Consider the following 26,612-nt stretch of genomic DNA (forward strand, 5'->3'; position numbering starts at 1 on the left):
TTAACTTCTTCACGTCTGATCAGTGGTGGAGTGGCTAGAACCGCTCCATCAACACATAACACTCAGGCAGCCGCCCACACAAACAGTCTACTCTACATTACTGGGTTTGCCTGAGGATGTGTGCTGTGCTGGTGGCACCAGACATACACATGGCAGAGGAATGAGAGTTGTCTGAAGCCACGGGGCTTCCTTCTTCCTCCTCAGTGTGAAGTGTGAGAACAGTCTCTTGTTCCCACTTGCCCAGCAGTTATGGCATTTACATTTTAAATTTTTTTGTCATTTAGCAGACGCTCTTATCCAGAGCGACTTACAGTTAGTGAATGCATACATGTTTTTTTTGTTGTTGTTTTTTATACTGGCCCCCCCGTGGGAAACGAACCCACATCCCTGCCGGCCAAACCCTCCCCTACCTTGGACGATGCTGGACCAATTGTGCACCGCCCATGGGTCTCCCGGTCGCGGCCGGCTGCGACAGAGCCTGGACTCGAACCAGGATCTTTAGTGGCACAGCTAGCACTGCGATGCAGTGCCTTAGACCACTGCGCCACTCGGTATTCACAGCTCACTTCCCCTCCTGTCTTACATTATTAGCTGACCCTGAGCACAGTAAGAGACTAGCCCGCATGGAGCGGTCACATAAGTTCCATCCAAAAGGTTTTTGTCCTGGCAAATAGTTGTGAACAAGGCCCACTTAGTGTCACCACCACTCCAATATACTGTTGTGTCATTGTCACCACTGTCTGTCTGTTGTTGTGGCACTGCTTCCTCTCACACTTCCCACGTCGTTGTATGGCTAATTGATGAGGCTTGGAGCCAGGTAGGACTATGTTCACCCCTCGGCTTGGTGTTGTCATACCCGAGTTGGAATGACAGGAGGACCCCTCCTTAAAGTCACTCCTTTACTGTACCTCTGGGCTCTGGAAGGTTTCTACTTCAAAGGTTGAAAGGGAACTCACTGAGTCGCAGCCAATGCAGGTTGGTCCATTTACAAACACTCTCAAAATGTACATGGTCAGGTTGATTATTGTCAGTCTCAATCAGACCCCTTGTGATCAAGCCTTCACCCAGGATCGAGGATGTGTGGCTCTCTGAGCCCTCCCTGTGAGGGAGCCGGAGTTGGGGGCAATTTCTCCCTCTCAGACAGACAACACCAGGCTCTTGGCCTCACTCATCTTGCTGGTGATCCAAAATGGCAGCCAGAGCTCTGTACCTAGCGGCTGTTTGTTTTGGTTACTGCATACTGGATGACCGTTTCAGTATTCATAGAGACAGAAGGCTTTTGTTGTTTTTTGCTTTTTCTGCTATGGGGAATTTGGGAGAATAGGCTTGTTTTGAAAGGATGAGCTGGCAGGTGGGGGAGCTGCATGCTGCGAGATATGGCTCAGAGCGTAGGCCGTTCCATGCATATGCTAACGGCACAGGACACAGCAGACCCTAGTCATAGTCACCAACCCTCTCTCTCTCTCCATCCCTCTCTCTCTCTCCATCCCTCTCACTCTCTCTCCATCCCTCTCGCTCACCCTCTCTCTCTCATCCCTCTCTCTCCCTCTCTCCATCCCTCTCCCTCTCTCCATCCGTCTCTCTCGCTCTCTCTCTCTCCATCCCTCTCTCTCTCTCTCCATCCCTCTCACTCACTCTCTCTCCATCCCTCTCTCTCTCCATATCTCTCCTCACAGCGGAAGTCCTTGAGAGACCAGTGGCTGAGTGAGAACCCTCAGCCTGCCCCTGAACGCAGTGCTGAGGACTACACAGAGGAGTGAGACACCCACGGCACACCCACACCCACACCCACACACACACACACACACACACACACACACACACACACACACACACACACAAGCTATCACTACCCATGCCTGTTGGCTGAGGGAGTTAATATGCTCAGATGTTTATATATCTCTTACATAAAGCATTTGATACGTACCCTCCCCTGAACTGTAGTCATGTCTCTGCATGTATGAATTGTATGTGTGAATGAGTTTGTATGTTAATGTGTTGGTTTCATGTGTCATGGGGTGTTAAGGTCATCATTGTGTGTATGTATGTGTATTAGGTTGCCAACTGAAGAGGATATAGTGGAGGTCATTGAATCCACAAGCTACACAGTCACCAATGCCCAGAACCACAGCCAGGCAAGTGGAGAAAGCAGAGAAATTCTGAGAACCTGAAGTTCAATATGATTTCTAATATACTCAAATCAACTAAAATAACTCTGTTCCATATTAAATAGCTTATCAGATTTTCCCCAATATATACTGAACAAAAATGTAAACGCAACATAGAAAGTGAGCATTTCTCACAGGTGCACCTTGTGCTGGGGACAAGAAAAGGCCACTCTAAAATGTGCAGTTTTGTCACACAACACAATGCCACAGATGCCTCAAGTTTTGAGGGAGCATACAATTGGTATGCTGACTGCAAGAATGTCCACCAGAGCTGTTGCCGGATAATTGAATGTTCATTTCATCATAAGCCGCCTCCATCATCGTTTTAGAGAATTTGGTAGTACATTCAACCGGCCTCACAACCGCAGACCACGCGTAACCACGCCAGTCCAGGACCTCCACATCCGACTCGTCACCTGCAGGATCGTCTGAGGAGTATTTGAGGAGTATTTATGTCTGTAATAAAGCCCTTTTGTGAGGAAAAACTCATTCTGATTGGCTGGGCCTGGCTCCCCAGTGGGTGGACCTGGCTCCGAAGTGGGTGGGCCCCATTTGGGAAATCCATAGATTAGGGCCTAATTACTTTATTTCAATTGACGGATTTCCTTCTATGAACTGTAACTCAGTAAAATCTTTTGAAATTATTGCATGTTGTGTTTATATTTTTGTTCAGTATCCTTTTTTTTACCCCAATGGTCTGTTTAACTCAATAGTCTCAATGTTTTAACATCAATAACAGTTAATTCCGTTTGAAACTGTGTAATATAAATAACATCTACAGCAGTTCAACAGAGAATTAATATTCAGCAGACACCACTCTTCTCTATAGTAAAGTATCCACTTGGTCATACAGTTATGACCTTTTCAACAGATTTGTTTTTGCCTCCCTTTGGAAATCAAACCACATTAAGTTGCAAGTGCCAATCCCCTGTTAGTTGGAGTGTATGTAGTACGCTACCCTATGGAAAACTCTTAACTCTTTGACATTTAGTGACATTATAGCCCTACACATTAGGGGAGCCCTAAAGGGTGTCTATCTATTGACTGACAGGACATTGACCCCGTACCAACTGTGAACTCTACAGGAGAACATACACTGAGTGTACAAAACATTAGGAACATCAGAACATCCTCAATTCGTCGGGCATAGACTAAAAGGGGTCAAAAGCATTCCACCAGTAGCGGTGCGTGGGTAAAATCCCTGGGGAAGCCAAGCCAGAAAAATGTCATATTAAAACGTATGTGTTGTGATAATTGCGTTGTTTGCTCTATAAGCTGTTAGTTCATATGCCTTGCTTCCGTGATATATATGTCACAATAGCTGATGTGGATGCGGTGTAGGAGTCAGGCGCAGGACACAGAGGCTCAGTCAAAACGACTTTACTCAGACTGAATAGAGAATAAAATCAAACGGCCTTGAAAACACAGGAGGCAAAACGATTACGCAACACAGTGCGTAAAATACTCGTTCCACAATAAGAACGTACAGGGACACCAACGGACAGGCGGACAATCACACACAACTGCAAACAAAACTAAAGGAAACTTATAGGTGACATAATCAATACATAAGACGAAACAGGTGCACCAACAAGACAAAACCAAACAAACATAGAGAACATCAAGCGGTAGCAGCTAGTACTCCGGGGATGACGAACGCCGAAGCCTGCCCGAACAAGGAGGAGGAGCAGTCTTGGCGGAATTCGTGACAGTACCCCCCCTTTGACGCGCGGCTCCAGCCGTGCGCTGACCCCGGCCTCGGGGACGGCCAGGAGGACGTGGAGCAGGGCGCGTAGGATGACTACGGTGGAACTCAGTCAGGAGGGATGGATCTAAAACGTCCCTCCTAGGCACCCAGCACCGTTCCTCCGGACCGTACCCCTCCCACTCCACGAGATATTGTAGACCCCCCATCCGACGTCTCGAATCCACGATGGACCGGACTGAGTACGCCGGAGCCCCCTCGATGTCCAGTGGGGGCGGGGGAGTCTCTCTTATCTCACTGTCCTGGAGTGGACCAGCTACCACCGGCCTGAGGAGAGACACATGGAACGAGGGGTTAATGTGATAATCATTAGGCAGTTGTAACTTGTAGCATACCTCGTTCAGTCTCCTCGGGACTTTAAATGGCCTCACAAACCGCCGACCCAGCTTCCGGCAGGGCAGGCGAAGGGGCAGGTTTCGAGTCGAGAGCCAGACTCGATCTCCAGGTGCGTATACTGGACCCTCACTGCGGTGGAGATCGGCGCTCGCCTTCTGCCGACGGATGGCCCGCTGCAGATGGACGTGTGCAGCGTTCCACGTCTCCTCCGAGCGCCGAAACCACTCATCCACCGCAGGAGCCTCGATCTGGCTCTGATGCCATGGTGCCAGAACCGGCTGATACCCTAACACACACTGGAAAGGGGTCAGGTTAGTAGAGGAGTGGCGAAGAGAGTTCTGAGCCATCTCTGCCCAGGGGATATACCCCGACCACTCCTCCTGCCGGCCCTGGCAATATGATCTCAGAAACCTACCCACATCCTGGTTCACTCTCTCCACCTGCCCATTACTCTAATAATAATAATAATAATTCTCAGGGTGGAACCCCGAGGTAAGGCAAACCGAGACCCCCAAACGTTCCATGAACGCCCTCCAGACTCTAGAGGTGAATTGGGGACCCCGATCAGACACTATATCCTCGGGAACCCCGTAGTGCCGGAAGACGTGGGTAAACAAAGCCTCAGCAGTCTGTAGGGCAGTAGGGAGACCCGGCATTGGGATGAGACGACAGGCCTTAGAGAACCGATCCACAACGACCAGAATAGTGGTATTCCCCTGAGAGGGGGGAAGGTCCGTTACAAAGTCCACCGAGAGGTGAGACCACGGCCGTTGTGGAACGGGCAGGGGTTGTAACTTCCCCCTGGGCAGGTGTCTAGGCGCCTTACACTGTGCGCACACCGAGCAGGAGGAGACATAAACCCTCACGTCCCTAGCCAATGTTGGCCACCAGTACTTAACACTAAGGCAGTGCACTGTCCGGCCAATACCCGGATGTCCAGAGGAGGGTGACGTATGAGCCCAATAAATTAGACGATCGTGGACCTCGAGCGGCACGTACGTCCGACCCACTGGACACTCTGGGGGAGTAGGGTCGGTGCGTAACGCCCGCTCAATTTCCGCATCGACCTCCCATACCACCGGTGTCACCAGACAAGACTCCGGCAGTATGGGAGTGGGCTCAATGGACCTCTCCTCTGTGTCATACCGCCTGGACAGGGCGTCTGCCTTACCGTTCTGGGACCCTGGGATGTAGGTTATCTTAAACACGAACCGGGTCAGAAACATGTTCCACCTAGCCTGACGAGGGTTCAATCTCCTAGCTGCCCGGATGTACTCCAGGTTACGGTGATCAGTCAGAATGAGAAAAGGGTGTTGAGCCCCCTCAAGCCAATGCCTCCACACCTTTAGAGCTTGAACCACGGCTAACAGCTCCCTGTCCCCCTACGTCATAATTCCGTTCCGCCGGGCTGAGCTTCTTAGAATAAAAAGCGCAGGGACGGAGCTTAGGAGGCGTGCCTGAGCGTTGCGACAGCACTGCCCCAATACCGGCCTCTGACGCGTCCACCTCTACCTGGAACGGTAAGCGGGGTCCGGATGCGCCAGCACCGGAGCCAAGTGAACAGGTCCTTCAGTTTACCAAACGCCCTGTCCGCTTCAGCCGACCACTGCAAACGCACCGGGCCCCCCTTCAACAGGGAAGTGATGGGAGCTGCTACCTGTCCAAAACCCCGGATAAACCTCCGGTAGTAATTAGCAAAACCCCAAAACCGCTGCACCTCTTTAACGGTGGTTGGAGTCTGCCAATTATGCACGGCTGACACACGGTCAACCTCCATCTTCACCCCTGATGCGGACAACCGATGACCCAAGAAGGAGATGGACTCCTGGAAAAACAGAAATTTCTCTGCCTTGACGTACAAGTCATGCTCCAACAGCCTACCCAACACTCGGCGCACCAGGGCTACATGCTCGGCTCGTGTAGAAGAGTACACTAAGATGTCGTCAATGTACACTACCACACCCTGCCCATGCAGGTCCTGGAAGATCTCGTCCACAAAGGATTGGAAGACCGAAGGAGCATTCATTAACCCGTATGGCATGACGAGATACTCATAATGACCCGAGGTGGTACTAAATGCTGTCTTCCATTCATCTCCCTCCCTAATGCGCACCAAGTTGTAGGCGCTCCTGAGGTCCAGTTTTGTGAAGAAACGCGCTCCGCGTAATGATTCAGTCATAGTCGCAATCAGAGGAAGAGGGTAACTGTATTTAACAGTGATCTGATTGAGACTACGGTAATCAATACACGGGCGCAACCCTCCATCCTTCTTCTTCACAAAACAGAAACTCGAGGACGCAGGGGAAGTGGAGGACCGTATGTATCCTTGTCTCAGGGACTCAGCTATGTATGTCTCCATAGCCGCCGTCTCCTCTTGAGACAGAGGATACACATGGCTCCGCGGGAGTGCCGCACCTGTCTGGAGATTTATCGCACAATCTCCCCGTCTATGATGTGGCAATCGCGTCGCCCTCGTCTTGCTGAACACGAGTGCCAAATCCTCATACTCAGGGGGAATGTGCATTGCGGGCACTTGGTTCGGACTCTCCACCGTGGTCGCCCCAACGGAAACACCTAAACATCGCCCAACACACTGGTCAGACCACTCCTTGAGAGCCCTCTGTTGCCACGAAATGGTGGGGTCATGGGTGATTAACCAAGGAAGCCCCAGCACCACGGGATACGCAGGAGAGTCGATCAGGTACAACTGAATGATCTCCTCATGACCCCCCTGCGTCTTCATCTTTAGTGGCGCTGTGACCTCCCTAATCAACCCAGATCCCAACGGGCGGCTATCTAGGGCATGGACAGGGAAGGGTGCATCAACGGGCAGGAGGGGAATCCCTAACTTAATACAACATTTCCGATCAATAAAGTTCCCAGCTGCGCCTGAATCGACTAGCGCCTTATGCTGGGAATGAGATGCAACCTGAGGAAATACCACAGGTATACACAAGTGAACAACAGAGAGCTCTGGGTGAGTGGGCGCCTAATCACCTGGAATGACTCTCCAGTGCGTGACCTGTTGCCCCGACCCCCTGGAGACCCTCCCCAGCACCTAGCCGCAGTGTGTCCTCCACGGCCACAGTTGGTGCAGGGACGGCCCCCCCTCGGGCTCTCTCTCCTCCTCTCTCTAGCGCCAGCACCCCGAGCTCCATAGGGCTAGGCTCGGAGATGCTGGGGGATGGAATGGGCGGCCCCAACTCGGGACGTCCCGCGGGTGGCCAGCAGGGTATCCAGACGGATGGACATGTCCACCAGCTGGTCGAAGGATAGAGTGGTGTCCCTGCAGGCCAGCTCTCGTCGAACGTCCTCACGTAGGCTACACCGATAGTGGTCGATGAGGGCCCTCTCATTCCACCCCGCATCCGCCGCTAGAGTCCGGAAATCCAGGGCGAACTCCTGTGCGCTCCTCTTCCCCTGTCGGAGGTGGAACAGACGCTCCCCCGCCGCTTTACCCTCAGGAGGGTGATCGAACACAGCCCTGAAGCGGCGGGAGAACTCTGCGTAGCTGATGGTGGCGGCGTCTATTCCCCTCCATTCGGCGTTTGCCCACTCCAACGCCTTGCCGGAGAGACAGGAGATGAGGGCGGAAACGCTCTCGTATCCCGAGGGCGCCGGGTGTATGGTGGCCAGGTAGAGTTCCACCTGAAGGAGGAACCCCTGACACCCGGCTGCGGTGCTATCATACGCCCTCGGGAGCGAGAGCCGAATCCCACTGGACTCCGTAGCTGGTCTGGTGGGGCTGGCCGATGGTGGTGGTAAGGTATGAGGAGGTGTGGGCACGCCTCCTCTTTCCCATCGGCGCAGGGTGTTCATCACCTCTTGCATGGCGGAGCCGAGTTGCTGGATCCTGGCCTCCTGGCAGCTGACCCGATCCTCCAGCGACTCGGTCGCCGCCGCTGCTCCTGCTGACTCCATGGTATTGGTGTGTGATTCTGTCACAATAGCTGATGTGGATGTGGTGTAGGAGTCAGGCGCAGGACACAGAGGCTCAGTCAAAACGACTTTCCCTCGGGTCTCCCAGCGTTGAAGTGTGTTAATAACATCCTGCAGGGCGGTCCCGATCCGAAGGATCTGGTCATTCTGCTCCCGGACCCGATCCTCCAAAGTCTCCTGTGCTGCTGCGGCTCCTGCTGATTCCATTCTGAATGGTGTGTGATTCTGTCAGTGGGTGCTGTAGGTGGGTGTGGTGTGGGAATCAGGCGCAGGACGCAGAAGATAAGTCCAAAATACTTTAGTAATGCACACTCAAAACACGATCCAACAGCCCGGAGGCGAGAAAATGCGCACACAGGCGTAAACAAAAGGGCGCACTAAACATGTGCGAAAAATACTCTCCTACACAAAGGAGGCAAGCTACAATAGCGCACTGTAAATAGTAGCGCACCAACACGACAGCGAAAACAATCACACACAACACCTGACAAACACAACGAGAACTTATAGGACACTAATGACGCTAAACGACAACAGGTGTACATAATCCAGACAAAACCAAACGAACATAGAAACATACAACGGTGGCAGCTAGTATTCCGGAGACGATGAACGCCGAAGCCTGCCCGAGCAAGGAAGAGAGGCAGCCTCGGCCGAAACCGTGACAGCAACACAGTGCGTAAAATACTCGTTCCACAATAAGAACGTACAGGGACACCAACGGACAGGCGGACAATCACACACAACTGCAAACAAAACTAAAGGAAACTTATAGGTGACATAATCAATACATAAGACGAAACAGGTGCACCAACAAGACAAAACCAAACAAACATAGAGAACATCAAGCGGTAGCAGCTAGTACTCCGGGGACGACGAACGCCGAAGCCTGCCCGAACAAGGAGGAGGAGCAGTCTCGGCGGAATTCGTGACAATATATGCCTAAGGCCGAGACAATAAGAAGACACAGTGGCAGAATAAATTCAATCACACCTTTGTTTCATCACAAAACCGGAGAGCAACATCTGTCCGGTGGAGTCCACAAAGCATATTGCATGTAACAAACAGTTACATGACTTACAGCATGGTCAAGCAAGTTAATGTTTCCGACATTTTCGGACTACTAAACAACTGTTGATTTAGAACACCGGAGTGTTACTGCAAGTCGCAAATAAAACAGGAGCTGCCTCCACTATTCCAGTACCATTTCAACTTCAACATTTCAACATCAAATCACCTATGCTTAGTCTAATACAGTAACAACTAAAAGATACCAAAAACTATTTAGTTCAATCAATGTACGCTAAACATGATGTGGCTGCCCATGGTACTGATGTGTGTGTGTGTGTGTGTGCATAAGTGGAAAAAAAACATGTTGACTCGCCCTACTTGTAGAGAAACGCAATTCTCCTCTCTTTCATGTTGCAGAAACAGTCTACGACTTGTCATACAGTACACACTTTTAGTTTTTGTTGTCCTAGGCTACCTGGCTAAAATGTTTGCTCGCTAGCCAACTTCCTTTCATAGGCAATGATGTGCCAGCTAGTTAACGTTAGTCTACTACAGTGCCTTGCAAAAGTATTCATCCCCCTTGGCGTTTTTGCTATTATGTTGCATTACAACCTGTAATTTAAATTGATTTTTATTTGGATTTCATGTAATGGACATACACAAAATAGTCAAAATGTGTAGGGTGAAATGAAAAAAATAACTTGTTTCAAAAAAGTCTAAAACATTAATAACGGAAAAGTGCAACCTATTACCTTTAGAAGTCACATAATTAGTTAAATAAAGTCCACCTGTGTGCAATCTAAGTGTCACATGATCTCAGTATATATACACCTGTTCTGAAAAGCCCCAGAGTCTGCAACACCACTAAGCAAGGGGCACCACCAAGCAAGCGGCACCATGAAGACCAAGGAGCTCTCCAAACAGGTCAGGGACAAAGTTGTGGAGAAGGACAGATCAGTGTTGGGTTATAAAAAAATATCCGGAACTTTGAACATCCCACGGAGCACCATTAAATCCATTATAAAAAAATGGAAAGAATATGGCATCACAACAAACCTGCCAAGAGAGGGCCGCCCACCAAAACTCATGGACCAGGCAAGGAGGGCATTAATCAGAGAGGCAACAAAGAGACCAAAGATAACCCTGAAGGAGCTGCAAAGCTCCACAGCGGAGATTGGAGTATCTGTCCATAGGACCACTTTAAGCCGTATACTCCACAGACCTGGGCTTTACGGAAGAGTGGTCAGAAAAAAGCCATTGCTTAAAGAAAAAAATAAGCAAACAAGGCATGTGGTAGACTCCCCAAACATATGGAAGAAGGTACTCTGGTCAGATGAGACTAAAATTGGTGGTGGCAGCATCATGCTGTGGGGATGTTTTTCATCGGCAGGGACTGGAAAACTGGTCGGAATTGAAGGAATGATGGATGGCGCTAAATACAGGGAAATTCTTGAGGGAAACCTATTTCAGTCTTCCAGAGATTTAAGACTGGGACAGAGGTTCACCTTCCAGCAGGACAATGACCCTAAGCATACTGCTAAAGCAACACTTGAGTGGTTTAAGGGGAAACATTTAAATGTCTTGGAATGGCCTAGCCCAGACTACAATCCAATTGAGAATCTGTGGTATGATTTAAAGATTGCTGTACACCAGCGGAACCCATCCAACTTGAAGGAGTTGGAGCAGTTTTGCCTTGAAGAATGGGCAAAAATCCCAGTGGCTAGATGTGCCAAGCTTATAGAGACATACCCCAATAGACTTGCAGCTGTAATTGCTGCAAAAGGTGGCTCTACAGTGTATTGACTTGGGGGGGGGTGAATAGTTATGCACGCTCAAGTTTTCTGTTTTTTTGTCTTATTTCTTGTTTGTTTCACAATAAAAAAATATTTTGCATCTTCAAAGTGGTAGGCATGTTGTGTAAATCAAATGATACAAACCCCAAAAAAATCAATTTAAATTCCAGGTTGTAAGGCAACAAAATAGGAAAAATGCCAAGGGGGGTGAATACTTTCCCAAGCCGCTGTACATCTAGCTACATATTGAACTTCCATCCTTTCAGGCCAGAGGCACAATGTATGAATTTATGGTTGGATCAAAATTGCCGTTATAATCATTGTCCAGTATGGAGAATTAAGTAAAACCACATGTCCAAATCCCTATCTCCATTCATGGCTTATTTAGAAAAGGTGACATCAATAAGGGATCATAGCTTTCACCTGGATTCACCTAGTCAGTCTGTCATGGAAAAAGCAGGTGTTCCTAATGTTTTGTACACTTAGTGTATATAATATATTGGTCCATTACGTGAACTTTTACATTCAGGTTCATGTATGGTCCATATTTAGCTCACACTTGGTAAGGACAGTCAGTGTGGTATTCATCTCTAACGCTTCTCTAATGATTACTGTGACATATTTATGGCAGTGCGCCGGGCCTGGGAGAGATCAGGGATGAAGAGTAAAGTGTTTGGGGGAGACAGTGACTGTAGGACCGATTGGACCTGGGGTTCCACTTAAAATGGTCTCCTCTGTTTCCCCATAGGCTGACATTGAAGAGGGTGGGATACAAGGTAAGCTTCACCTACATGGTCCTTTATCCCTAGGCCTGGATATCTCTTTCATTCTCACTTTCTCTTAGATCATCCTGCATGTGACTGTTCTTTCATCTCTTTCTGACTGACACTAATGTAATCAGTGTGACAGAATGAAGCCACAGCTGTGATTGTTTTATCATTTGTATGATATAACTCAAACGCATGATTGTCGCACAGCATATTAGCCTTTGTATATGGAAAGATGCAGTACAATGGTTTTGTATTAGCTCACTGTATCTTTATCCTTTAGACATCATCAAAGCTGCTGGGAGTCAGATCCCTGGGCCAATAATGGAGAGGGTTCTCCGTGAGAATGGACTGGAACGTCGATCAGGTACTGTACGGGGAGGATTCCACCACAGAAATGTGATAGTGCTCATCATCATCATCCACACCATTGATTTGGGACAGGCCCAGTCATAGTGAAAATCTATACATACCTTCGCTATGAGGGAAACCATATTTCTCTCCATATTTTTCTCAATATGTGTGTATTTACTGAGTGGAGGGACCTTGACTTCCTGTTCCTGTGGCTGGGTTTTGCCTCCAGGGTAAGGCTTAATGATGTGGCTGGCTGGGGTGAAGGGCTGGAGCAGAATGCAGGCGATAGTTATATTTAGCCCACTTTGTTTCTTTTGGTACATTTCTGATGCATGCTGGGGGCTATGGAGAGTGGAAAGTGTACTGGGTTGTACACTGTGAGGCTGCACATTGACCCTGTGTTGTTTACTCATGTTGTGCAGGCTGACATTAGCAAAGAGGGCTCTGACATATGCCACAAAAATGTGCCTCCTCGCCCTTCACCTTCTGGTAATGTAGGCCTTGCTTTAGGGGAAAGGCTATATTGATAGTATTTGAGTAGTGGTATGGGGAGAATATAACATTAATATTTTATGTTTATGTAGCCCAGGTAATCCATGCTCTGACCATGATTCCAAATATAGTGACTTGACTGTTATATTGCCCTGGATAATTTCTCCCTCCTCTGTGTTGCAGTGCTGGGGATGGTTGCGGTGCAGGTGGAGAGGGATTCAAAGACAGGGGTCACCAAGGTCAGGTCTGTGGTGCCCATGTCTGGAGCACCCGGGGCCTTGGGGGAGACAGTGTTCAATGACAGCAGGAAGAGCGTCCACCACGTCGGCGGGGAAGAGGGGCAGCCTTCTGTTGAGGAGCTGGGACAGATCCTCAGTGTCATCAACGATGTTGGGATGCAAGTTCTGCTGGATGAGGTCCCAGTTGTACCACAACAGAAGGCAGAGGAGGAGATAAAGGTTGGTGGTGGGATGGAAGAGGAAGTGGACAATGTGGAGGACCCTGCCACACCAACAACCCTGGGCTACAAAGAGGAAGAGGATGAGGTTGTGGGGCATGGGGATGATGAGATGGATGAGGAGATAGGAGTAGGTCAGATAGACCTTGTCGAGGACGCTGTCACACTGACCTTCCTGGGCTACACTGAGGTAAAGGCAGAGAGCGAGGGTCTGGGCCATGAGGATGATCGAGAGTTGGTGAAGGTGGAGCGGGTGATCATTTCTGACGCGGGTGAGGAGGAGATTGTTCTTCAGTCTCCGGTTCTTGGGTCTGAGACTGAACCCTTCCTGGGCTACACTGAGCAAGAGGTTGAGGCTGTGGGGCATGAGGATGATGAGGGGGACATGAGTGGATTGGTGGACTTTGTGGAAGGCTCTGTCCCACCTGCCATCCTGGGCTACACTCAGGAAGAGGTTGAGGATCTGGGACATGAGGATGATCCCCTCAGACCAACCCCACGCTACAGAGCAGAGGAAACAGGAAAGAGGGCATTCAAACACAAGACCAAGTGCTGCTCTATCATGTGATGCTGCACACACTGGCGAAAAAATTACACAGTCTCTCTCTCTCTCTCTCTCTCTCTCTCTCGTCCCCCCCTCTATTTCTCTAACCTATGCCACTCATGATGAATGGTCATCAGTAAAGCTGGTCCGGTGGTAAAAATTACACAGTATCTCTCTCTCTCTCTCTCTCTCTCTCTCTCTCTCTCTCTCTCTCTCTCTCTCTCTCTCTCTCTCTCTCTCTCTCTCTCTCTCTCTCTCTCTCTCTCTCTCTCTCTCTCTCTCTCTCTCTCTCTCTCTCTCTCTCTCTCTCTCTCCCTCTCTCTCTCTCTCTCTCGCTCTCTCTCTCTCTCTCGCTCTCTCTCTCGTCCCCCCCTCTATTTCTCTAACCTATGCCACTCATGATGAATGGTCATCAGTAAAGCTGGTCCGGTGGTAACAGACAACAGTAACTTCCTTCTGGACTGGAAGTTTGAACACACTCACAACTGGAAGGAGGTTAATACAGCTATAAAGATGATACCAGGTGTGGTAGAGACAGGTCTGTTTGTGGGGATGACAGAGCGGGTGTACTTTGGGATGGAGGATGGTAGTGTTCGTATCAGAGACCCCCCAGTCAACTGACCAGAGCCCTGCTCCAGCACTACCTGGAACCAACCACCATCAACCATCTCATCTCAACCACAAGTGCCCTAATATTCTATCTCTGCCTGATCTGACGGACTCCGACTGTGATTGGTGTAAAAATAGTCACCTGTAGTTTTGCCTCACACAGACACAACGTCACCTCAACATCTGTCTCTCATCATGGCATGTACAGACTCTAAGTCCCAAATGGCACTCCCTTTGTCCAAGGCAGATAGACCCATGGGGCTCTGGTCAAAGGGAGTGTAGTATGTAGGGATTAGGGTGCCATTTGGGACTGTCTTAAAGAATGTCACTGTCATAAACATCCAACCTGCATTGACTCACTGTGGCCGTAGCTGCTAAACCTGCATTGACTCACTGTGGCTGTAGCTAAAACTGCATTGACTCACTGTGGCTGTAGCTAAAACTGCATTGACTCACTGTGGCCGTAGTAGCTAACAGGGTGTAGTAACATCAGTCAGTGGTGTGTTTTCTGTTTTCTGTTCTCTTTAGATAAACAGAGAGCTCTGGTGGAGTTGAACAAACCAGTCTGGCAGCAGCGGTACAGTCCAAAGACTAAACCTCCTGAATGGTACCCTATCCCCTTTATAGCGCAATAGTTTTGACCCTATGGGGCACACTGACACCAATGGGCCCTTGTCAAACGTAGTGCACTAGAATAGGGATTATGGTGCCATTTTGACCACTAGCCTGAACATCTGCTCTGTTTCTACTGAGAACTGTCTTAACTGGTGTTGTCTGTGTCCCAGATCTCTCTCTAGTAGCCTGGTCCCAGATCTGTCTCTAGTTGCCTGGTCCCAGATCTGTCTGGATGGCCCAAACAGACTTTCTCTCAGGCTGTGTCTCTGTTTGTCTAGTTGTTGCACATCGTTTCCGTTCATTGCTCAAGCCAGCCTTGTGGCATTCTCTTACCTAATACCAAAGTTGCAGGGTCTGGATTCACAAAACATTTCTTAAGGTTTTCAAAATCCAGACTCAATGCATGGCTCACCTAGTCTCAACCTGCTTCCAAACAGCAGTACAGGGGAAGGGGGGGGGATAATGCACCAAATGTAACTATTGAACGGCCATGCATGTCCCCATCTGTAGCCTATTGGCTGTCTTGACTGAGTCTGCTTCTGGCACCAATAACATCCCTTCTCCTTCTATAGCAGCTCCATTATTGGTCACTTAGCAGAATGTTACAGTTTAGCACCAGCTCTATGTCTAACTATCTATACCTTTCAGTGCCAATACGACTGTGATGACAATTTGTAAGTCGCTCTGGATAAGAGCGTCTGCTAAATGACGAAAATGTAAATGTAAAAATGTCTGTATGCTTGGCCTAAATCTACAACATTGTCTAAAATGCACAGGGTGTGCTCCAGAGAACCGTGCCTTTGCTCCTCATCTAAAATGTCACTGGTATCCTCTGAGACTACAGTACCACATGGGTTGTGTCATGGAGTGTTTACTGTAATCCTCCGCTCTTCAAACAGCTCTGTGAACAGACTCCAGTGTGACTGTTACTAAGCCCTTCTGCCTTCTGCTGGACACAGTTAAGTAATGCAACTAGGTTTTACTGCCAGAATCCCAGCAGCACTCATCTCACACTCCTCCTCTGCCTTTGGGATTTGTTGTATCAGCCAGAAAAAAGTACTCAGCATTATGTCCTCTAGGAATGCACCAAAGATGAAGAATGAAACAACCACTGATCTGTTTCTTTTTGGAAATAGATTTTTAAATATTAATCTCAGAAGTTCCTGATGTGCCTATTTCAATTTCAATTGCAACTAACCCTTTTGTTCTCTACTTTTAGAGTGTCCTCTACTTTTAGTGTCCTCATCAGTAATCAAATTGGTTATGAATATGATACTGTATTCCATCAGTGACCAAAACAATCTGTTAAAGAAGGGTTGGTTGCCATTACATCTATTCAGTGCGATTTGTATGTGTAAGTGTTTGATAGTTGAATTTCGATTTAGCCATGTCTGTTAAAAAAACTGGAATTTGTTTGTGATTTTCAAAACAAAATATATTTAACATTCTTATCATTTATGTTTGACTCTTTCTTTCCTTTTGATGAACAGTACCAACATTCCTGTCAGGACTTTCATGTATAGGACTCTGTATTGCAAATTAGCTAAGGTTACATACCATTAAAGACATGCACCGGAACTTTGGCGACTACAAAGTATTTTTTTTAACCTCCCGCTTTGGGCTGGATGTGTCAATGTGTAGTTCATACATACTTAATATATGAGCAGAATTACTGTCTTACCTCAATTAGCCATGAAATCCCTAGTTTAAAAGAGAGACCATTTGGAAGCTGTGCTGCGCCACTTTCCCTCAAATTTTCCCCACGTGGGCCAGCCCTGTAGCAATTCGAGTTGTAGCCAATGAGCTTAAGCCCCTTTGCCGTTTGAGTGACAGTTTGAGTGACAGGCAGTCTCACCTCTCACGGGTCTCAGCAGCCTAGCAGCATCATTCAGACAGAAGCCTGGACACAGCCACAACACTGCAAACAGGTGGGTCTCTTTCTTATTATTCATTTTACAGTACCTTGCCGTATTCTGATATTATACTGTTAGTTACCAATGTTTTGTCATTAATAGCACTCACAGATGCATATGATTAATTTACATTTAATTTCCATAACCCATTCAGTTTTCATAAACTAATAATAATGGTTTTGATCAGTATGGCTGTAATTATTGATCACAAAGTAACAACTCATACTCTTTGAAACAAGCATCTAGCTTTGCTTTAATATAGATTTATACAGCCTACAGTTTATTCCCACAAAAATGCTTTAAATATTTGAGATTTAAGGATATTTGATATTTCAGAAGGTAATATGTATAATTAGTTGTGGTTTTCAAGGACGAGCTTGTATTTGTATCACTGAGAAATGTTTGGCTGACTTCCCCTTTATGGAGGAGATGGAAACTAAGCTATAAGCTCATTAAATATCATTAATATGTTGTGTTGCTATGCTATCACTTCATACATAGCGTGGCTGGCGTGTTGATAATCCAGGGCTGGAGTATGGCTATAAGCCTGAGGGTAAATATAGACATTTAAATCTCACCTGCACCTGAGGTGACTATAGATGTAGGAATTTAATTTCATCACTCTTGTTGCTGAGAATTTTCCTGCTCGGCAGGAAATGCAAACTTTGTATTAAAGTTTTTAAAAGGCTTCTAAAGTTGGTCATTTCCACTTTTAAATTTCAGACTTGATTTGCCCTAACAAAACATTTATCAACCTCTACAAAAATGACCATTAATTATAATCAACACAATAATTCACATTTCCTGTTGCTGCAGGATTATATTTCTGTTGTAGGAAACTGTTTTAAAATAAAGATCCTACATCTGTAGATTACATGGGAGTATTTGTAATTAGACACGCTGACAGACAGAACTGCACAACCTCAATGACAAGGCATGAGTTCTGATCAGTTTCCCATTATGCATAGTAAAACATCTGGAGTCATTTTAACAGGTATGGTGTCTGGAGACATTCATGCAAATGACATACAGTAAACATGAATTTTCATAAAGTGGTTCACTGGTTCTCACAGATAGAGATTTCAAAATTGGCAGGAGTTTAAATGAGTATGTTGTCAAGACTGAAAGTGAAGTCAAAGGCTGAAAGTGATATGGCTCTGAAGGAGAAGGCTGTGAAGGATGGGGTCCCTTAGCAGATACATAGTGGATGTGCCAGACAGTGAAAAGCTGATTACTCTTCCCCCTGGTAAGCAGAACTCTCCTCAGGTCAACTGCATCACCATTGTAGTGTCAGCTAGTAAATATGTCAGGTGAGAGAGAACAGAATGCACTACTACTTTCAGATAATATGCTTAATTTTAGAGCTTAACATATTTTTCAGATTGTGAGACTGAAACCAGACAGTGAAAGGAGAAAAATTTAATATTAAAAGGTGTGAAGTTCAAGTTACGGAATTATACCCCATCACTATGGAAACAGAGCCCATGGTCAGCCCCCGATCTCCTAAGAGTCCAGTCTCCCAGGAGGATTGCGGTCTCTGGATGGAGGTTGGCTGTAAACCGGCAGAGGACACAGATATGGCCAAAGACAACTCCTCCCTGACTTCTGGTGAAAAGCCCTGTGAGGCCTGGCAGGCTGTCATACCTCCTCCTCCCCCTTTGGTCACCGCAGGCCACCCCAATGGGATGGAGGAGGATGACGATGTCTTCATCCTTCCCCCACCATGCACAGACCCCTCTTGTCCAGAAGAGGGCAGCACTATTGAGCCCAATATAAAAGTCTCAGGTGGGGCCATAAGCGTCACAGAGGCTAAAGAAAATCCCAGGAGCTTAGATGGAGTCCATGCTGAGCAGCCTAGCAGCACTCCAATCGTGGACAAGGCTACAGTAAGAGTGGAAGAGGAGCAGCTGACTGAACTGAAGAAGGGAGGATCTGTGGATATCACAGTGCTGACTGAAGGAACTGGCTCTGCCGCGCCACCACCAACAGACGGAAATAAAGCAGTGGGTGCCAGTAGCCCAGAGCAGCCACATCCGAACATGGAAGTCAGCATTCTGAAAGAGACAGATCCTGTCCCGTCATCACAGACATGGGTGTCTGAGCCAGAGCACTGCCTTGACAACAATAGTCATCCAACCTATGAAGGAACCATCATGGAGCCGGAACATACAGACGAGAGTAACAGTGATGTTGAGGACATGGTCGATGGTAGATCACTAGACTACGACATGACCAAAGACAAGTGGGTCAGGAGAGACAGTGCTAGCAGTGACATCCAGTGCCCCCAGCCTCACCTTTCTATTTCAAGAGGCTTATCCAGAGAACAGGTATCAGTGCCCTCGCCTCAGTCACCTGCCTCTGAGCAGCAGGAGCAGCAGGAGGCTGGCAGCCTGACAGTAGCTAAAGACATCCAGCAGGGGGAGCAGCTGCTGCATCGCCTGCACCTGGTGCAACAGAGACAGGATGGACAACAGGTGCCACAGGAGCCGCCTTCACACCAGGTAGCCATGAAGACAGCCAATCAGGATACAGGCTACCAGGAGGTAGAGAGAATCGAGTGTAGGAGGGAGGAGGAAGAAGAAGAAGAGGAAGGAGGGAATGAGGGAACCGGTGAAGAGAGAGAGCAGGGAGAGAGAGTACAGCTTCACACTATCGAGGTGGAAGAGAAGGCAGCGTTAAGTGAGGAGGACACAGAGATTCCAGAGAAAGAAGATATTCAAACAGTGAGAGGAGAGAAAGCGGAGGAGGTCCAGTCTAGTCCTCCTGCCCAGCTCAGTGTCCAGCCTATGGTCAGGATGGAGACGGAATGCAGTGACGATGACCAGAGTGACAGTGGGGTGTCCACTGACTTCTCCCCTGTCGGCACACACGAGATCCAGATGACCACAGCCCCCACCATTGACAACAAGGCTCCCCCACCCCAGAATGAGACTCCCATCGAGAGGGAGATCCGGCGAACTGCTGAGAGGGAGCAGAGCCTGCGGCGGTCCAGGTGCATGTCAAACACCCAGGAAGGTCAGGAGGTGGTGGACATCCCACTGATGAAGACTCCCCTGCTGGCTAAGACACTGTCCTCTAAGGTGGGGCCGGGGCAGGGCGCCGACTGGCAGTTCTCAGAGAAGAAGATGCAGAAGGAGATCAGCCAGGAGATCCAGAGGGAGCTGGTCCTGGTGAACATGGGGAAGATCCCTGGAGTCTACAGCAAGGGAACAGTACGCCAGATGAGGGAGAGGAAGCTGCTGTTTGAAGCCTTCCAACAAGGCAATGTAGAAGGACCCACCAGGCACAGGAGACCCCCCACCACAGCAAGCCTGGGGATGAGAGGTCATGTCTACCCCTCTGTGCTGGAGAGGACGCGTAGCATGGAGCTTGTCTCTCTCAAAGGCTGCCCTCTCTCAAGAGCCCACTCCCACCAGATGTTTGACTTAAAGAGCCAAAAGGAGGCTAGCTCAGGCCAAAACCCAAGTGCAGAGGGCCAACCGGCGGATAAAGGAGCAAAGCGGAAGGTGATTATTCTGGAAAGTGACGACACAATCATAGCCCACTATCCGAACCAAGACAGAGGAGCCCAGCGCCTCTGCAGAAGCCTAGACTGCCTAATTATAGGGGGCACTGTCTTTACTGAGGAGGAGGCCACGGATGAGGTGAGGAGAGAACAGCCAGGGGATGAGGACGAGGGCTCCGACATCCTCAGGGAGAACCCCTTCTTTAAGCTGCGTCCCTCACTGGCCATGAAGCCGGAGGTGGAGAAGGACATCCGGGAAGCCAGGGAGAGGGAGGAGGAGCTGCGCAGGCAGAGGTGCCGTCTGTACGGAGAGACAGGAGTCAGTGGGGGCAGGCCAGACAGCACAGAGGACCCCGGCCCAGACTCACCTACCACACTCACTCCCTTATCCACCTCCTCTTTCAAAGCATCAGGTCAGTGGATATGTCCTGTTTACACTTAAAATTCCTTTCTGTTTGAATTGGGGCAAAGTGAGGGAGAGAGTCATACAGTATGTTCGAATTTTAGCAGAAAGTATTTGTTTGTACCATCATCATATGGTGTTGCGTCAACGTTTGATAAACACACCTAGCTGAGGGCATGTGGATAAGCCAGTTATAGCCTCATTCATTCCACAGCACACATTCATCCCAAGCCAAGCACTTTAATGTCTGCCTATTTGCATTAGCATCAGATAATGTTATTATGGGCACAGTATTGTCGTCAACTTAGTGTCATCCCTGTCACCAGCGGTTAGAGCAAGATCACTCTGGCTGAACACTTATCTGAATCAGCAGCACATGCCACAGGGTGACTTTGTAGGATGATGTAACCAAAGTTACCACACTAGTACTCCACTGGCCAGGAAGTTCAGCTCAAGGGTGTTCTGGGCATCTGCATGTTTGAGATAGCAGATATGTCTTGGGGGCAGCAGGGGGTTAGGGTTCTGTGAGGACAGTGCAGTCACAACTTATTCCTGTCATGTAATGTAGAATCATATGAGTGTGTATATTCTAGATTGATAAATGACTTGTGGGCATGGGGATGATTATCTATATGGCTGTAACCTGTGACCATTGATATTAGAGGTCTGGGGGGGACAGACAGAAAAATATTATTTCCTTGACTTCTAGCATGATTCAAATAAAATGAACTAGTTCCAAAGAATAGCCATCGGAGGAATTACAGTAGGAGTTATAGTACTGCAATGGATATCAGTCTGTAAATCATTTCCTTATCCCATTTCCTTATTCCTTATCCTGCCTCTCTGCAGTTGATGGCCGACAATCCAAGGGGAAGTTGGATCGGACCTGGCCTCCTCCCAATCCTAAGAGTGCTAGGGAGAACCCTGGACTAACACAGGTACAGCTCTGCCTTCCTAAAAGTTTCCTCCCTGTGACAGGAACACAACATGTCGTTCACTCACAAACTTTTACTGGATGTATCATCAAAAGGATTGCAATTTATAATGTATGTCTGTCTCTGCTAGCAATGTAACAGTAAGGGTTCTGTTTAGAAGCGGTGTATTTACACTGGCAAAACTGACCTCAACATTTATTTTCATAAATGACTGCACTATAATGTTTGACATCTGACAAGGGATGTAGTTATATTCAAGTACTGTGTGTGACTAAATGGAGATTCAGACTGAAATCTAAGCAAACCTAACCTGCTAATCAGACTAGCTAAATCCATTTCCTGTGTCCTGCATTATCTTTCCAGGAGCCCAAGGTTTACAAGGCAGGCGGCCAGAAAACTCCTCTGTGGCAGCGTTGGGAGGCAGGTATGGTGAACGGGCCACTGCCACGGGAATAGGACTGATACTGGAGGTCACTAATACCAGTCCCTCTATAACATTAACATTCCAAATGTATCACTAAGGAACTAGGATGATAGAACTGCATCATTCAAATTGTGGCAATGACTTGAATTAGTTTTAGCTTGAACATTCTATGCTTTGTAAGACTGAAATCTGTGTTGTATATAACATTACAATTTCATTGCAAATATTTACAATGTACAATGTACAAAAGACGTCCTCTCTCATTTAATTGCTCTGCTTGTAAAGGTATAACTACTCTTCAGTGTTCGATCAAAATGACACGTCATCCACAATTCAGATAAATGTCATTGTCAAGGATTGCATAAATGTGAAGGTAATCAAAACTACTATCAATGTTTCAATAAACTTACATTTACATTTTACATTTTAGTCATTTAGCAGACGCTCTTATCCAGAGCGACTTACAGGAGCAATTAGGGTTAAGTGCCTTGCTCAAGGGCACATCGACAGATTTTTCACCTAGTCGGCTCGGGGATTAGAACCAGCGACCTTTCGCCGTAATCATATCTCAGTCCGTACATAGCTCAGTTTTGTCCCATCAGGCTCTGCTTATCAGTATTGTACAGTTTGTTAATAAAATCCAGTGAGGGGAAATTAAGTGCATACATTAAATATCCTTTTCAAATCAACTCTGTCTAATTTATCTTGCTACATGAAAGTTTCTGTCCTTCATGTTATAGTCATGTGTGACAGTGAACTACCAAGGACCTACTGTAATTGGCATTTTAAAATGTTTTTGTTATATGCTTGGACCCAGACGCATTTTGAAAGCCAGATGACTATTATCCTGGGTGCAACCATGTTTGACTCAGCAAGCAGAGTTAGCTGACCATAACCCATCCAGTCTACTTCAACATGAGCTGATGCCTCTGTGGCCAAAGCTAAGGTGTCACTGGGGGTCTCTCTCTATCTGCCATAAGTTAGAGGTGAGACAGACAGCTTTCTGGACTCTCAATGTGTGGCTGGGATCCCCCTTCCCATCTCAGGTACTGTACCACTGGCAACTCATTATAAACATTATTGTCCTGAATGACATGGAGTAACCAAAACAGTCCATCTACATATAAAACAATGTAATGATATGATTCAGATGAATAGTGGAAACAGGGTTCTGTTTTAACACCAGAAATCTGTTTTTCTGAGTCAAGGGTTCAGTCCTTTCCTGTTGGCAGGTAACATAGAATGACAACAGGTAAGATGGAATGACAAAACAGAACCTTCTATATTGTCCAATATATATAGGCACCATATATATATTGGCTCTCCTGTAGCTCAGTTGGTAGAGCATGGCACTTGCAACGCAAGGGTTGTGGGTTCGTTACCCACGGGGGGCCAGTATGAAAATGTATGCACTCGCTAATTGTAAGTCGCTCTGGATAAGAGCGTCTGCTATATGACAAAAAAGAAATGTTTTACTAAGAGTCTTATTATCAGCAGATGGAAGTTCATTTAGGCCAAATTTTAGAACTACAATAACGTTCACATTATATTCATTTTAAGTTAGAATATATCTTAAAATGTAGAAGAAAGAACCCAGGGGACTACCTGCTATTTCTGTGTTGCAATTTAGAAAGATACAGCAATGTTTGAAGGACCCAAGGCAAGCAGCACCCTCTTGTGGCACTGGAAGGCAACAGTAAAAATCCATAAACACTGTAAAATGCCACTGTAATCAAGTAATGTGCAGGATCTTTATTAATGCAGATACACATTTGATACATACTGTAGCTAGGTCATGTGTTTACCAAACATATATCAGTCTCAAAAAGCTGATAATTAAACACTTTCTCCTACTAGTACTTTATCCTGTCTGTGATCAGACTCAGTGGAGAGTGTCTAATCTGTGAGGTCACAGATATGACCACTAAGTTTAGCCTCTCTTAGCACCATCTGTCAGTCCCACTGCCAGGGAGGAAGGACTCCAGTCCCAGTGTTAATTGGTTGACTGTTATCACCATGCAATGGGCATAGCCTACAGTAGATGGGACAATGGTTAAAAATTGCCCTCTAAAGATCCCGGATATAGATGTGTGAGTTTGATTTGTTTGAGAAAGCTTTCTGTATGCTAATGCCCAAGTTGATAGACTCTGTCAAATAAAAATGACACCCTTACACACACACACACACACACACACACACACACACACACACACACAGCACACCTGTGTCAATCCTCACTCCTCACTTTATTTGCAAGATACAATGATCCTCCCACAAAGCCTGAAGCTGATTGGCTGCTGCATCTCTACAGTATGTGAGAGTGCTGCTGCTGTTGGTGGTGGCGATGGAGCCTATGGAGGCGGGGTTGGCGAATCTCAGGCCGCTCTGCCTTTCTGCCAACAGCCCAGGCCAGGTGGAGGAGTAGGAAGGTGACCGCCCACCTCAGGCTCAGCAGCAACAGCTGCAGCAGGAGGAAGGCCCTGAGCATCTCCCACCCAGTGTAGCTCAGGAAGAGAAGCCTGAACTCCAGAGAGGACCACAGCAGGAGGGAGTTGAGCAGGACAGCCAGGGCCTCAAAGCCCCCGAAGACCCGCTGCCACAAAACGTTAACCCCGGGGGATGTTCTGGGGAAGGGGCGGCGCGCTCCTGAACACAGGTGCCACAAGTCCATGCAGGATGTAGCTATGATGGTCAACAGGCACCAGAGGGCACACTGGGGGTAGATGCCTGAGAAGAACATGACGTGGCAGTAGGAGATGAGGAGCTCCAGGTAGCTCCAGGTCTGGGTGTCACACGGTGGTCTGTTGCTCTGTTCTGTGATTTGTCTAAGGATGGGAGACTGATGTTCCTGGTGGGCGCGGGCAGGGGGCGTCCTCATCCTCCTCAGGCGGGGCAACAGCGTGGCGGAGAGCAGCTTGAGGCCCAGGTGGGTAGCCAGCTGCACAGACAGGTGGAAGCGCACCATGGAGAGGTCATTCAGGACCAGAGCCCTGTAGAAGTGGACGGAAAAGTGGTTGAAGAGGCAGGAGAGGATAACCTCAGGGATCAGGGGCTGTTGCCATGGTGACTGTTGCCCTGGCGGCTCGGGATCAGGGCTGAGGCCTTGGGACAGTTGGAATGCAACACAGTCCATCCCTGCCATGGCAACCGTGAGGGCGATTTCAGGGAGGTAGACAAGGATGTGGTGAAAGATGAAACTGAGCTCTTCTCTCAGGAGGATGTCCCCCACTAGTCCATCTAGGTGTAAATACATCAGGATCAGGATGGAGGAGAGGCAGAGGGTGCAGGTTAGGAAGGTAAAGGAGTGTTGCAGTCTCCTCCAACTCATCTTTCCAAAAGGGTGGGCATCGATCTGGGGCTGTGGTGGTGCTGTGCCCTGTGGCACCCTGGGCACCGCTGCTGCTGTTGATGAGTGACTGTGTGACTGATGAGTGACCACAGTCCCCCAGTCCCTCTCCAGGGCTTTGCTCCTCTTCCCCCAGCCCTGCAGGAACAGCTCTGACCACACCACACTGGAGAGGGTGAAAAAGACCAGGTTGTTCCCCAGCCTGAGGGGGTAGAAATAGAGAAACATGGACATGGTGGATTTCAGGAGGAGAGCACTGACCATCGAACTCTCAAACCCAAAGTAGAGGGCCACCGCCTCCCCGAAATAAGCCCTGATATCCTCCAGTAGCTGCCGATGCTCTCTCTGGCTGAAGGGTTTGAGACCACACCAGCCAACCCTCCACCTCCCCTGGAGGCTCTGAAGCAGTGGGGCTTCATGTAGGGGGTAGGTGTTAGTTAGGACTCCGAAGCGGGACATACTGGCCATCACTGGTTCTCCTGGGAGGAGGGGAATCCTCTGGAACACCTGGATTTCCTCCCACTCCCCCACTCTCAGCCTGGCCAGGATCCTCTGCACCAGGGTCACACACTCAGCCGATGACAGCATCCCATAGACCCCCTCCGTGGGGCGTGTCCCCCCCAGGTCCCCCACCTCCCGCGCCTGACCTCCTATAGGGCAGCAGGGCTTGTGTCTGAACAGAAGGTCCTCGTCAGCCTCCAGGAGCAGACGCTCTGGGGTGGCCCCAACCACCATGATGGCACCCCCAGCCCTGGTCCGGCTGATCACTCTGGCCAGCAGGTCTAGTCCCCCCAGGGGCTCGGGTGTAAGGATCTTCCCCAGGAGCCAGTCCACAGTGTCAGCCTCCACCTCAGGGTGGAACTCCAGCAGAACCAGAGGGGTGATCTCATTGAGGCGCTGCACGGGAAGCATGAAGGCTGCCATGGTGACGTTGGTGTGTTCTTTCCTCCATGTGTTCCCTCCTCCTAAAAACATGCCGTCCCGGAGGGCGTTCATGGCTCCTTCTTCCTGGTGTTGACAGGGGGTTCTGCGTAGTGTTCGCCAGCCCCCTGCTTCCCCTCTTCTCTTCACAAGGTACAGGGACAGGGCTTTGATGGAAAATATTGTCTCAGCACACAGTGCCACAGGGATGTATGATGAGACTAGCTGTAGCTGTGAGAATGTCTGACAGTGGGGAAGCACAGTGCGGTTGCATTGTGACATCAGCATAATGTCATAGAAGAATGGTTGTCACTA

At 48.3% G+C, this 26,612-nt stretch overlaps 3 protein-coding genes across 5 annotated transcripts in view; 2 read left to right on the plus strand and 1 right to left on the minus strand.

Moving 5' to 3' along the window:
* The window catches only part of LOC121569424 (paralemmin-2), a 49,493-nt gene extending 35,643 nt beyond the window's left edge, over window positions 1-13,850 (plus strand). For all 3 annotated transcript variants that reach the window (XM_041880368.2, XM_041880370.2, XM_041880369.2), the window contains 5 exons: window positions 1,677-1,756; window positions 2,057-2,135; window positions 11,761-11,788; window positions 12,063-12,146; window positions 12,809-13,850. In XM_041880368.2, coding sequence (XP_041736302.2) covers window positions 1,677-1,756; window positions 2,057-2,135; window positions 11,761-11,788; window positions 12,063-12,146; window positions 12,809-13,650 — 1,113 coding nt within the window. In that variant the 3' untranslated portion in view covers window positions 13,651-13,850. The remainder of the gene's footprint in view (window positions 1-1,676; window positions 1,757-2,056; window positions 2,136-11,760; window positions 11,789-12,062; window positions 12,147-12,808) is intronic.
* Window positions 13,851-16,720: 2,870 nt separating this feature from the next.
* LOC121570505 lies at window positions 16,721-22,508 on the plus strand. Its single transcript, XM_041881966.1, has 4 exons — window positions 16,721-16,778; window positions 18,145-20,681; window positions 21,521-21,609; window positions 21,970-22,508. The coding sequence occupies exons 2-4, from the start codon at window positions 18,233-18,235 to the stop codon at window positions 22,060-22,062; spliced, it is 2,631 nt and encodes an 876-aa protein (XP_041737900.1). The 5' UTR covers window positions 16,721-16,778; window positions 18,145-18,232; the 3' UTR covers window positions 22,063-22,508.
* A 1,827-nt stretch (window positions 22,509-24,335) lies between these two features.
* Window positions 24,336-26,372, minus strand: LOC121570199 (anoctamin-10). Its single transcript, XM_041881689.1, has one exon. The coding sequence runs from the start codon at window positions 26,370-26,372 to the stop codon at window positions 24,336-24,338; it is 2,037 nt and encodes a 678-aa protein (XP_041737623.1).
* Window positions 26,373-26,612: the final 240 nt, after the last annotated feature.

This window comes from Coregonus clupeaformis, chromosome 7 (genome assembly GCF_020615455.1).
Source record: "Coregonus clupeaformis isolate EN_2021a chromosome 7, ASM2061545v1, whole genome shotgun sequence".
Classification (NCBI taxonomy): domain Eukaryota; kingdom Metazoa; phylum Chordata; class Actinopteri; order Salmoniformes; family Salmonidae; genus Coregonus; species Coregonus clupeaformis.

What these genes read in the sequence shown, in the direction of transcription:
- LOC121570505 (XM_041881966.1), top strand. Translation starts at nt 18,233, where the DNA reads ATGGAAACAGAGCCCATGGTCAGCCCCCGATCTCCTAAGAGTCCAGTC. An exon ending in CTCCTCTTTCAAAGCATCAG is followed by an intron (nt 20,682 to 21,520) that starts GTCAGTGGATAT and finishes GCCTCTCTGCAG; the next exon opens with TTGATGGCCGACAATCCAAG. An exon ending in AGAACCCTGGACTAACACAG is followed by an intron (nt 21,610 to 21,969) that starts GTACAGCTCTGC and finishes TTATCTTTCCAG; the next exon opens with GAGCCCAAGGTTTACAAGGC.
- LOC121570199 (XM_041881689.1), bottom strand. Translation starts at nt 26,372, where the DNA reads ATGAACGCCCTCCGGGACGGCATGTTTTTAGGAGGAGGGAACACATGG.